Source organism: Aquarana catesbeiana, linkage group LG09 (assembly GCF_042186555.1).
Source record: "Aquarana catesbeiana isolate 2022-GZ linkage group LG09, ASM4218655v1, whole genome shotgun sequence".
NCBI classification, from domain to species: domain Eukaryota; kingdom Metazoa; phylum Chordata; class Amphibia; order Anura; family Ranidae; genus Aquarana; species Aquarana catesbeiana.
In genome coordinates this window covers 52,391,774-52,405,439 of record NC_133332.1, presented here as the reverse complement: position 1 = coordinate 52,405,439, position 13,666 = coordinate 52,391,774, and the positions used below count along the sequence as shown (strand labels likewise).

At 46.0% G+C, this 13,666-nt stretch overlaps 1 protein-coding gene across 1 annotated transcript in view; it reads right to left on the bottom strand.

Moving 5' to 3' along the window:
- The window catches only part of LOC141108907 (atypical kinase COQ8B, mitochondrial-like), a 70,912-nt gene extending 60,936 nt beyond the window's left edge, over positions 1–9,976 (bottom strand). The window contains exons 1-4 of the mRNA XM_073600876.1: positions 9,881–9,976; positions 4,338–4,404; positions 4,161–4,238; positions 871–993 (exon numbers count right to left, since the gene is read on the bottom strand). Of these exons, the coding sequence (XP_073456977.1) occupies positions 871–993; positions 4,161–4,238; positions 4,338–4,404; positions 9,881–9,976 (364 nt within the window). The remainder of the gene's footprint in view (positions 1–870; positions 994–4,160; positions 4,239–4,337; positions 4,405–9,880) is intronic.
- Positions 9,977–13,666: the final 3,690 nt, after the last annotated feature.

Sequence of the window (13,666 nt, the reverse complement as noted above, 5' to 3'; positions counted from 1 at the left end):
GTTAAAGCGACGCAGTGCCAAATTGTAAAAAGTGCTCTGGTCAGGAAGGGGGTAAATCCTTCCGGGGCTGAAGTGGTTAAAGCTGAACTCCAGGCAAAAGTATTTACACACTAGTTTTCAGCACGTGTGTGGTCCTACCTGAATCTGTATACCTGGGAACTTGCCGGATCTCTCCTGGCAATGCCCAGGGTCCAATCAATATTAAAGAAGGCCCAGTTCACATTACATGGAATATTCCAAATATGTAAGCGAGGTGGGCAGGGCCTTCTTTACTAATGTAAAAAAAACTGGGAGAGAGTAAGGTGCCCAGGGTGGGAGCACCACTGCTGGAACATCTACAACCACCCTGGAGTACCTCAAACAGTTCCCTGTCTGAATACAAAATAGGTCGATTTCTCTTAATAATTTCCACTACCTGTTTGTACTTTGCGGTGACAAAAGCGACTGCCCGACTATCAACAGCTCTTTGTGTTTAACATTATTTCTTCTCTTTAGAAGATTCTCTCCATCTTTGGCACTTGTGAGCCCCCTACCCCTTCGTATGTTCTATTCTTGGAAGCCCCTTTATGTTAACCGTGTACTTAGAGGGGTTGACTTACTAAAGGCAAGTTAGACTGTGCACTTTGCATGTGCACTTGTTACAGAGCTTAGTAAATGAGGTAAAGCTTCACTTTGCAAAGAATACCCAATCACGTGCAAGGAAAACAAACAGAGAATTGCATTTTTGCTCGCACAATTGCTCAATTGGATGATGGAAATCAGCAGAGCTTCCCCTCATTTACTAAGCTCTGGAGCAACTGCACTTTGCAAAGTGCACAGTCTGTTTAACTTTAGCTACTGTCTCAGTATACAAATTATTATTTAAATTACCTTGAATACTAAGCATCTGACCAATCTTCAGAGCAGCTCCTCGCACTTTACACAGTGTGTCCACAATTTTCTTTGCATTCCCCTCAGTCATCAATGAATTTGTCTCCAGAACTGCGGTGCCGGCTAATGAGAAAGGACACAAAAAGGACATCAATAATATCTCTGGCACAGCAAGTTTGCAATCCAACCTGGGCAACCACTGGGCAGCACAGTGGCTTAGTGGTTAGCACCCTACCTGGTAGCAGTAGAGTCATTGGTTTGAAACAAATACCCTACTGTGTGAATAGCAGCTACAGCTCTAAACTGGTCAGAATTACCTCTACAACAAGCTAATCTACTAACACTACAATGGTAGCAGGCAAAAAAAAAAAAAGGAGCAGTATAGACTGCAGACATTACCCTTTAAAATACCAAACAGCCTTTCCTACTTTAAAGTGGTTCTAAAGGCTCGAGGTTTTATACCTTCAGGCATTCTATGCATAAAGCTAAAAAAAACCTTCTCTGTGCAGCAGCCCCCCCCCCCCCCCCAGCTCCCTCCTCATTGGCTGAAACAGCAATGGGAGCCATTGGCTTCCGCTGCTGTTAATCACAGCCAGCCAGTAAATGAGGAGAAAGAGGGGATGGGACGAGCCATCGCTCTGTGTGTGAATAGGCAATTGCTCAGATGCTGCCATTGCAAGCCGCTTGCTGCGGGGGCACTCAGCAAGAGGGAGGGGCCAGGACGCCGGAAGGAGACCCTAGAAGAGGAGGATCTGGGTTGCTGTGTGCAAAACTACTGCAAAGAGCAGATAAATAAAACAGGTTTACTATAAAAAAAAAATGATTGCCTTTATCATCATTTTAAGAACCAATGACGCTTTCTCTATCCTTCAGAGCATAAAGTACAGTGATTTGAATTACAAGACATCTTACCTAACCCAAGGCAGACAGCAGAGAGGCGGATGACTTAATGGGTGGTGAGGCATCTGCCCACTAACATCTGCATCACCGGAGCCCAATGCCTGCATCTCTGGGGCCCAACAACTGCATGGGGTGCATGCTTGATTATTGTCTCCATTCAAATGTTTAGTTCAAATTTTCTTGCAATCGTTCACCACTGAATAGGTGAATTTCAGGGCAGAGCAATAGTTTTCTTAAAATGGTTATAAACCTCAGACATGAAATGTGCACAAAGCATATCCCTCTATAGTTTGTACTTTACAATTAAGAGCACTAAGTGTAATTTCTGTCTGTTGCTTCATTCCTCTGCTATCAGCATGAATCACTTCTGACAAGTTTCCCCGATACCAACAGAAAAAAGGTGACAGGAAAGGGAGCTCCAGCACACAGCCTATGACTGACAAGCTCAGCTCTTTTTGATGCAGAGTGTATCCCTTCCTGTCCTATCAGCTCTCAGAGTTTACCTCACTGAGCTTTGCAGAGTGTTATTTCAGCTCTCTGCTCCCTGTTTTCCGACAGCTCAGACAAGCTTTATAAATTATGGACTTTGAAGGCATGTAGAAAAAAAGAAGACTGTAGATAAACAGGTACAGCTTATGTAGGAGGATTTGTTTAATCTCTGTGTATTCCCTGAGGCCAATCACTTTACAGGGTATATGTAAGGGTTTACAACCACTTTAAAAGCCCACACCCTGACCCACCTATACTCACCTTTGCCATGCTCCCCCAATCCGCAAAAATACTCAGCGCTTCCAAGTATGGGGGGGGGGGGGTCGGACCACCTTCCATGATGCAGTACTTGGACTAGCTAGGTCCAACACATGAAGCCAGTATACACTTATAACATGAAGAAGCGGAGCAGAGGGAAAGGGAAGAATATAAGTTTACTGTAGGGGAAACTTTAACCACTTGCTTACTGGCCACTTTTACCCTATTCTTGCACCCACAAATTTCCAGCTTTCATTACTGTCACAATTTGAATGACAATTGTGCGGTCATGCATTGCTGTACCCAAACGCTATTTTTAACATTTTTTTGAGATAGATAGAGCTTTCTTTTGGTGGTATTTAATCACCACTGGATTTTTTAATTTTTTTGGTAAAAAAACAAAAAAGACCGAAAATTTGGAAAAAAAAATGTTTTCTTAGTTTGTTATAAAAAGTTGTAAATAAGTCATTCTTCTCCTTCACTGACGTGCACCGATGAGGCTGCACTGAAATGGAGTACTGATGGGCACTGATAGGTGGCACTAATGGGCGGCACAGATAGACACTGATTGGCATCACTGCTGGGCACTGTTGGAGCTGCACAGATTATCTGTGCAGATCTCTCCTGTGAGGAAATGCCACTGATCGGCTCTCCTCTCCTCACACGCAATCAGTGTGAGGAAAGGAATGCCGATACTTGGCATTTCCTTATTTACATGTGATCAGCTGTGATTGGACACAGCTGATCACATTGGTAAAGAGCCTTGTCATCGGCTCTTTACCGAGATCAGTGATGTGCCGCGTCCCACCAACAGAGCACACCACCGATCGCCGTGCCGCGTGCCCCCGAGAGAGTGGGGCAACATGATATAACTAGGGCTGGGCGATTTTCACAAAAAAAAAAAAAAAAATCTGCAATTTTCTTTAAAAAAAACCTTGATTCACGATTCGAATCGTTTTTTTTTTTTTTTGGACGCCGCACCGGTCCTGAGGAGCTGCGGGCAGGAGTTTTTAGGCGAGGCCGCGACTTCGGCCTAGTCCGCAGCGTCCGGCCTCACGGACTAGGCCGAAGCCGCGGTCTCGCCTAAAAACTCCTGCCCGCAGCTCCTCAGGACCGGCGCAGTGAAAAAAAAAAAAGAAAATCGAAAAAAAAATCGATTTGCCTAAATTTTGAATCGATTTGACCTCTCAACTCGATTCAAGATTTAAATAGATTTTTTCCCCAGCCCTACATACAACATCGTCCCCGGACAGAGCACACCACCGATCGCTGTGCCGCGTGCCCCTGAGAGAGTGGGGCGACGTCATATAACATCGTCCCAGGACAGAGCACACCACCGATCGCTGTGCTGCGTGCCCCTGAGAGTGTGGGGCGACGTCATATGACATCGTCCCAGGACAGAGCACACCACCGATCGCTGTGCCGCGTGCCCCCGAGAGAGTGGGGCGACGTCATATGACATCGTCCCAGGACAGAGCACACCACCGATCGCTGTGCCGCGTGCCCCCGAGAGAGTGGGGCGACGTCATATAACATCGTCCCAGAACTTGAGAGACAATACGGCGGGTGTGAAGTGGTTAAAGAAACACCAACTTTGCCCTGAATGATTGTTACCCTTGTAAAAACCCAACATCCACACTCACCTTCTGTCTTCTTCTCCCCTTTCAAAGACTGTTTTGCTACCTCAGTCAGAGCACCAATTCCAAGGCTGACAGCTAGACCTGTGCAATGAGATCACGAGAGACACACAAATAAAACTACCATTTAAAGATTAGGAGAACAAACAGAATAAAGCAATTTCCTCAAGAAAACAAAATTACCCCCAAAGTTTGCCATGCGGCTGAGACGGGATGCAGGAACCTTCCTCTCTCGAGCCCTGTCGCTGAGCTGTCAATAAAACATAGTACTCATGATAAGGAGGAGTTGTGGCCACAGAATTCCAGGCACATAAAATGCTAATAAACATATCAGTATGAATGTTACACTACTTCCTAAAACTTGATCTGTCAAAAACGGAGCTCATAATATCCCCCCTGTACAACTTTACCATCACACAACTTTTGGTCCCTCCCATCATTTCAGTGTCACATCCAATAAGGGACCATTTCTAAAGTTTGCCCCACCATAACCAACGATACAACAAAACTATAATTCATTCCCTGGTTATTTCCCAACCCTCAACATTTGCAACTCCCTCCAAGTTGGCCTACCTCTACACAGGCTATCCCCTCTTTAGTCTATCATTAATGCTGCTATTAGATTCAACCACCTTACTAATCGATCTGCGTCTGTATAAAATTCAATATACAAAAAAACATACAGAGCCCTCCACAACTCAGCCCCTAGCTACAATCACCAACCTCATCTCAAAATACGGTCCAAACTCTCCCCTCCACACCATATTAAGACCTCCTGCTCTCTAGTTCTTTGTCCTCCCATGCACACCACCAGGACTTCTCCAGAGCTTCTCCCATCCTCTAGAACTCCTTACCCCAATCTATCTGGCACCCTCCTACTGTCCACTTTTAGGCAATCCAAGAAAACTCATCTTTTCAGGGAAGCCAATCCTGCCTAAAAAAAAAAAAAAAAAATGTTCTACCTTCTTCATCAACCTATTCCTTACAGTTATTGCATTTTGTACCTCTTGCCTTTCCCTTTAAGTTCTCACTACAAGCAGAGCCCTCCTAAATCTCTTGTATCGAATTGTATTTATAAAAGTCCCGATTCACACTGATGCGAATTCTATGCGGATTATATTGATTCGAAAGGCATGGATTTGCATATCATCTGAAAAAGCATGGTATTCAACGAAGGCCATTCACATCTATGCAGTGCGATTCTGATCTGGTTAAAAAAAGGGTCCTGTGCCTGTAGTTTAGTGCGGGTTCGGTGTGAATTTCACCTCCATCTATGCCAAATCCCCTCAGAAATTGCATTCATTCACATTAGAATCGCACTGGTCACAACAGAAATCATGCTGTGAAATCTCGGTGTGAACCGAGACTTATGCCCCGTACACACGGTCGGATTTTCCGACGGAAAATGTGTGATAGGACCTTGTTGTCGGAAATTCCGACCGTGTGTGGGCTCCATCACACATTTTCCATCGGATTTTCCGACACACAAAGTTTGAGAGCAGGATATAAAATTTTCCGACAACAAAATCCGTTGTCGGAAATTCCGATCGTGTGTACACAAATCCGACGGACAAAGTGCCACGCATGCTCAGAATAAATAAAGAGATGAAAGCTATTGGCCACTGCCCTGTTTATAGTCCCGACGTGCGTGTTTTACGTCACCGTGTTCAGAACGATCGGATTTTCCGACAACTTTGTGTGACCGTGTGTATGCAAGACAAGTTTGAGCCAACATCCGTCGGAAAAAATCCTAGAATTTTGTTGTCGGAATGTCCGAACAATGTCCGACCGTGTGTACGGGGCATAACTGTTCCATCACCCTTTATTTTTTTAAACTGCTGGCGCTAAATAAATCCTGTATTAGTATTATTTTGTTTTCACTTGTTTTATTGGAATCAGTACACAGCGAGTGGAAAAAAAAAAAAAATTTGCTCCCCTGCTGATTTCGTACGTTTGCCCACTGAAAAAGAAATGATCAGTCTATAATTTTAACCACTTCAATACCGGACACTTAGACACCTTCCTGTCCAGACCAATTTTCAACTTTCAGCGCTGTCGCAGTTTGAATGACAATTTAGCGGTCATGCTACATTGTACCCAAACTAAATTTTTATCATTTGGTTCCCACAAATAGAGCTTTCTTTTGGTGGTATTTGATCACCTCTGCGGTTTTTATTTTTTGCTAAACAAATAAAAAAAGACCGAAAATTAAAAAAAAAAAGTTTTTCTTTTGTTTCTGTTAAAAAAAATTGTAAATAAGTAAGTTTTCTCTTTCACTGATGGGCACTGATAAGGCGGCACTGACAGGCACTGATATGGCAGCACCGATGAGGTGGCACCAATGAGAGGGCACTGATATGCGGCACTGATGGTTGGCACTGATATGCAGCACTGATGGGCACTCATAGGTGGCACTGGTTGGCACTGATAGGCGACACTGCTGGGCACTACTGGGCACTGATAGGGTGACACTGATAGGCAGCACTGATAGGCGGCACTGATATGAGGCACTGATAGGCATCCCTGGTGGCACTGGCAGTGGTAAGCATTGGAGTGGGCACTGATTGGCAGCTGCCTGGGCACAGATTGGCAGCTGCCTGGGCACAGAGTGGTATTTCCCTGGGGGTCTAGGGGCATACCTGGTGGTCCAGTGTGGATGGCTTCCCTGGTGGTCCTGGGCGGCTTCCCTGGTGGTCCTGGGTGGGATCCGAGGGGGGGCTGTGCTGATAAACAATCAGCACAGACCCCCCCTGTCAGGAGAGCAGCCGATCGGCTCTCCTCTACTCGCGTCTGTCAGACGCGAGTGAGGAAAAGCCGATCACCGGCTCTTCCTATTTACATCCGTCAGAGACTCTTTACCTAGATCAGTGTTGCAGGGTGTCAGACTGACACCCCACAACAACGATCGCCGCCCCCGGGGGCGAGCAGCGGCTCAATATCCTGATCACGTCATATGACGTCCGGTCAGGAATATCAAACCACTTTGCCGCCGTCATTTAGTAATAGGGCGGGCAGCAAGTGGTTAATAATAGGTTTATTTTAACAGTGAGAGACAGAATAAAAATAAAAATATTCAGAAAAATGCATTTCAAAAAAGTTATAAATTGATTTGCATTTTAATGAGTGAATTAAGTATTTGATCCCTTATCAATCAGCAAGATTGCTGGCTCCCAGGTGTCTTCTATACAGGTAACGAGCTGAGATTAGGAGCACTCCCTTTAATCTCAGCTTGTTACCTGTATAAAAAGACACCAGTCCACAGAAGCAACCAATCTCCCCACGGTGGCCAGGACCAAAGAGCTGTCCAAGGATGTCAGGGACAAGATTGTAGACCTACACAAAGCTGCAATGGGCTACAAGACCATCGCCAAGCAGCTTGGTGAGAGGGTGACAACAGTTGATGCGATTATTCGCAAATGAAAGAAACACAAAATAACGGTCAATCTCCCTCCGTCTGGGGCTCCATGCAAGATCTCACCTCATGGAGTTTCAATGATCATGAGAATGGTGAGGAATCAGCCCAGAACTACACGGGAGAATCTTGTCAATGATCTCAAGGCAGCTGGGACCATAGTCACCTAGAAAACAATTGGTAACACACTACACCGTGAAGGACAGAAATCCTGCAGAGCCCGCAAGTTCCCCCTACTCAAGAAAGCACATGTACAGGCCTGTCTGAAGTTTGCTAACGAACATCTGAATGATTCAGATGAGAACTGGGTGAAAGGGGTGAAAGGGTGAAAGGGTTGTGGTCAGATGAGACCAAAAATCAAGCTCTTTGGCATCAACTCTATTCGCCGTGTTTGGAGGAGGAGGAGGTTTGCTGCCCATGACCCCAAGAACACCATTCCCACCGTCAAACATGGAGGTGGAAACATTATGCTTTGTGGGTGTTTTTCTCTAAGGGGACAGGACAACTTCACTGCATCAAAGAGACTTTGGACAGGGCCATATGGCGTCAAATCTTGGGTGAGAACCTCCTTCTCTCAGCCAGGGCATTGAAAATGGGTCATGGATGGGTAGTCCGACAGTCTTTCAACTGAGTTACGACGGACTTTCGAATGACCAGACTTGCGTACACACAAACGGACCAAAGTCCGGTCGAAAGTCCGTTCGTTTGAACGTGATGACGTAGGAAGGGACTAGAATAAGGAAGTTCATAGCCAGTAGCCAATAGCTGCCCTTGGGTCGTTTTTGTCCGTCGGACTAGCATACAGACGAACCTACCATTAAAATTATAGACTGATCATTTCTTTGTCAGTGGGCAAATGTACAAAATCAGCAGGGGATCAAATACTTTTTTCCCTATCCTGAAAGGTACTGTAAAGTAATGTACTGACAGATAAATACAAATCTGTAATCAAATCATTGTGTGAATCAGGCTCATTACCTGCTACAGCCTCTTAACTTTACAATACATTAGGCCTTAATTTTTTAACCGCTTTCAGACAGCCCTCTAGCAGTTTTACTGCTACAGGGCGTCAGATTATGTATGTATGTGTATTACACGAGCGTGCCAATTTTTAATCACTTGTTTGATCATCAGATTGGAGCATGTGGCACCGTGTGATCTAATCCCCCGGGATTTCCCCAGCGGCTTGTAGATTCCAGACTTATGCCCCGTACACACGGTCGGACATTGATCGGACATTCCGACAACAAAATCCTAGGATTTTTTCCGACGGCTCAAACTTGTCTTGCATACACACGGTCACACAAAGTTGTCGGAAAATCCGATCATTCTGAACGCGGTGACGTAAAACACGTACGTCGGGACTATAAACGGGGCAGTAGCCAATAGCTTTCATCTCTTTATTTATTCTGAGCATGCGTGGCACTTTGTGCGTCGGATTTGTGTACACACGATCGGAAATTTCCGACAACGGATTTTGTTGTCGGAAAATTTTATAGCAAGCTCTCAAACTTTGTGTGTCGGAAAATCCGTTGGAAAAAGTCCGATAGAGCCCACACACGGTCGGAATTTCCGACAACACGCTCCGATCGCACATTTTTCGTCGGAAAATCCGACCGTGTGTACGGGGCATTAGGCTGGGGGAGAGAGCCTGTTTGAAGTGTAATAATTTTCTCGCTATGAAGTGGAGGGATAATAAGAATGTTTTCGTTCTTACCTCCCTTCATGCAGACACGACGGTCCAAATTCCTACGGCGACTGGTGTTGTGGAGAAACCCTCAACCTTAATATGGAAGGGGTGGACCTCAACAACCAGTTATTGGCGTCATACCCAATTGCCTGTAAGGCCAGACGCTGGTACAAAAAAGTGTCTGTTTATTTATTTCAATAGGCTTTGCTGAACACTCATGTGCTATACAGAGCTTCAGGACAGACTGGATCCTTCCTTAAATTCCCGGAAGAGATCGTCAGAGCCCTTCTGTTTCCAGACGGTGCTCCACCTCACCTTCCCCAACCAAATGCAGTTGGCTGCATGAGAGGCATTTTCTTTATGTCCTCCTGAGTACCCCTACCCAACGAACCCCCCCAAAAAAAGATGTTGTGTCTGCAGCAAGCGCAGATATAGGCGTGACACCCGCTATTATTGTCCCTCCTGTCCTGACAACCCTGGTCTTTGCATTGGTGAATGTTTTGAACGCTACCAGTGATTACTGTAAAAATGTCACTGGCAGGGAAGGGGTTCAAAACCAAAAGAAGCACAATTCTTTCAATAAACCTGTTGGATGGATGTTGGTGTGCAGCAAATTTTTCTCACTTGGTCTACATGTTCACCGTTGCGAGCCAGACCTAGCACCCAGCCCTTCCTTTTTGGTGAATTATTATACTCACCTGGAGCAGCGATCTGTCTCATTTCTCCAACAGGGGCTGTATGCCAATGGAGTTGGAAGGATTGGGAAACTCCTCCGACTCCTGATTATTAGTACGGGCTGAGAGCTTTCTTTGACAGCTCAGTCACTGTGTTGGGAGCGCTCAGTGAGCGGACTCTCAATACAGAAAGCTCTGCCACCCATAGACACATATTTGCATGCTGTATAGGCGTTAAAGCCCACCCTCTTTGCAGGCGAACATACTGTATATGTTACAGTATAGAGGTCAAAGCTGAATTCCAGGTATGGATTTTATAGGATTGCTACATTTATCCAGCTTAGACCCATGCAAATATGTATATGCCATACCTGTTGGATCTGGAAATCACCAAAGAAGTCCCCGCTAGTGATCGCCGCTGTCTTTTGGGTGCAGTGCTGAGTGTTCTCTGATTGGACGAGGAGAAGATGTCACCACCCCACCTCTCCACTTTGCCAAATTTATATATGTTTTGCATTCGCTGAGAAGATGCAAAGAGTTCAAACTGAGCAACCGCCTCTGTGTACAATGCAGTAATACTGGGACAGGTCCATCCAGCGCCCAGGGCAAGAATGTTGAACTGTGCCCCCCTCTCCCACTTCTAATGCATGTTGCACAATGGGTGTACCACCTTACATTCATTCTCTGTCCCCTTTGCTGTCCTGCGCCCAGGGCAGCTTCCCCTACTGCCCACCCCTTGTCCCTGCACTGGGGCAGCTGCTCAGCACACCAGCACCCAGAAGCTGCCTTCCTGGCCCAGTGCAGAGAGGCTGCCCTGCTACATAGTAACCACAGCAGGTCATTCGCTCGGCACAGCTGCCGTTCACAGAACACCTTGCTTTTTTTTTTTTCAATGAATGCAAGTCATTCTCTAATTGGAGCAGATGGAGATCGTGATGTCAGTGCCCCACCTCTGCACCTCGTCCAATCAGAGAATACCTTGAATTTGATTAAAAAAATGCAAGGCATTTCTTGAGCTGCACAAACCTTGTGGTTACTATGCAGCAGGGCAGCAGTCAGCCCCCCATAGGGATCGCACAGGTATGGCACATGCATACTTCAATTAGTCCAAACTGGACCAATGTAACTACATTATAAAACCCATACCTTAAATTCGGCTTTAATATTGCTGCAAAATGCATGAAATAATGGGAGTGAGACCTACAGACAAAGAGCTACACAAAGCCATTCAATTAAAAAACAGCTGTACACGGGGGAATGTGCGTGTTGTGCCCATGGAGAAGGAAGGGGAGTTCTCAGATGTCTGATTGTCTTGATATCTAACCCCCTCCCAATGATTGTTTGCTGTAGCAGACTTGGCCAGGGGTTGTTGGCTCGGGGTGGGAAAGGTCTAGTTACATACAATTATTGCCCAATCTCACCATTGATAGGTAATTATTAATTACAGGTATGGACTGTCAATTTGAGTTTATTATGTTTTTAGGTTTAAACAAATCCAGGGTACAGTATATAGAGAAAAGTGGAGGTGGGATAGATATCATGTATCAGTTGTCCATAGTACAAGCACTGGCAAACAACTCAAGTCCAAGGTAAAATTACATGTTGCGCTTACCCCCGCGGGAGCCACCGAATTATTGTGCCCGGGTCTCCCACTGATTAATCCACAGCCAGTTACACAGTATTTTTACACAGGCAGGTGCACACACTCTTCATTATCTTCAATGACTAGTCTACGGGATTTTTGTCTTTATGTTTTATTTGGAGAACTTGGATAGGAGCAAGGATTTAGTAGGATACTCCAAATTAACTATTCACGGGCGAGGGCAACTTTCTCAATAGAACTGTATAGAAGATCATCTGCAGAACCACACAGCAGCAATATGGTAAGAACAAGTCCCTTTGTAGCAGAAGGAATTCAGTGAATTTTGCCTCTTCAAGACATTAGCCAGTGTCCCCCTTAGCTTGCACCACGTAGCTGATTTCTAGCACCCAGAGGGGATCTAACAGCACAAGTTCCAGGGATCCCCTGTGGGGGTCTGTTCTCACAAGGCTTCTGAAGCACACACGGCAGCCCTCTTTAGTGGTACCAGACAGGATCCATGGACAACCTCCCTCAGTCAGCTCTCACAAGAATCATGGGTTGCAATGTCAATATTTCAGGCCCTCAGTGTCAGGGCTGGCTCAGCCCTTCCTTCTCTGAGCTGGCCGCTCAGCTGTCGGCTAATTGCCAGCTCTCACCTCTCTCCACAGTTTACCAGCTGTTCTGGATCTGCCTGTCAGTCCTGCCTACTTAAAGATCTCCAGCTCACTTCATTCCTGCCTTCGCCTTGGTCACATCACAAGAAGCCATCTCCTGTGTTCCTGTTTAAAGACTGGCTTTGGTGACATCTCTTCTGGCTCCTTATCCTGCTTGCTGTTCCTCTACTTGGATCCCTGACTTCTGGCCTGGCTGATTACCCGATCTGGTTACTGAACTCTGGCTTGGCTGACTACCCAATCCGGTTACTGGACTCTGGCTATGCTTTGCTTACTCTATTTACCTTTTTATTTTTATTAATAAACAAGTGTGATTTTACTGTACTTCTGTCTCGGTCTGGTTCATGGTTTCCGACACTCAGGTCAACCACCTGAGGCCGCATGGCAGCCTGTGCTGGGGAGAGGAGGTGGGGGAGAGGTGGTGGTGGTAGTGGCAGCGGCAACGGCGGCGGCGGTAGCAGCAGCAGCCCCCTCCCTACCTAAACCTCTCTCAGAGGAAGACTAGACCATGAGCCCATGTGCTCTTCAGATTTAAATACATGTACCCAGCATTCCCTGGGGCACATCCCCTTCTAATTGGCCAGGTCTGTATAAACATCTATGCTCTCATCTACCAGGTTTACACCCACTGTCCGATATGCCTCATTACTATTGGACCATTGTGAAACTTTCAAGACAGCATGAGCAGCACCAGAGCACACTGAGCAGACTCAACCACAGCTCTCTATTAAGCAGACAGCACATAAATTTGCCTAGCTGTCTCCCTGTTAAGCAGAGAACCCCCCCCCCCCCCCAAAAAAAAAAAGCCTTCTTGGCCCTCAACTAGCTATACAATAGTGTATGAGCATTTAGTAGAGAATATGAGGGATGACCTAGTTGGTAAAAGCACAAGAGCATGGAAGTTCTGGACTATATAGGGATCAGAGTGTAATAGAGGTTTCGCGGTTGGCTGATTTTGGTGCCCAAGCACAAGGCCCTACCCCCACCCCAAGCCCTGCTAGAACACAATCTGACCTGCTGAGGCCGACCCCATTACCATCTTGTGCCCTGCTCCTCGTAGTAGGGCTCCTAACAACATCCCCAGCTTTATATTCAGGAGAAGGAATGTCCACACCATAGTTAGCTTCACTGCACTTTTCTGATGTTGTTCAGGTAATGGCAAGACAGTCACATCACTAGGACAATCATTCTGGAGTCACTTGACATACACAGTCAATCACATAATGTGGACGGTCCGCAGTAATCACCAGGGAAAGCACATGCAGCACCTCACAGCCATCTTCCTCTAGTCTCTATTCTGCACAGGGTCATTAGTACTCACAGGACTGTGTTCTCTGTAGACACCTCCTATCTGGGTACTCTTCTCCCAGGAACCCTCCAGGGAAGCAGCCTCACACAGGGATCTTCAGCCTGGTCTAAAAGGCCTAGCCTCCCCTGTCCTTAAGGGACAGAATGTCTACAGGCGGCTCCTCCTATATAC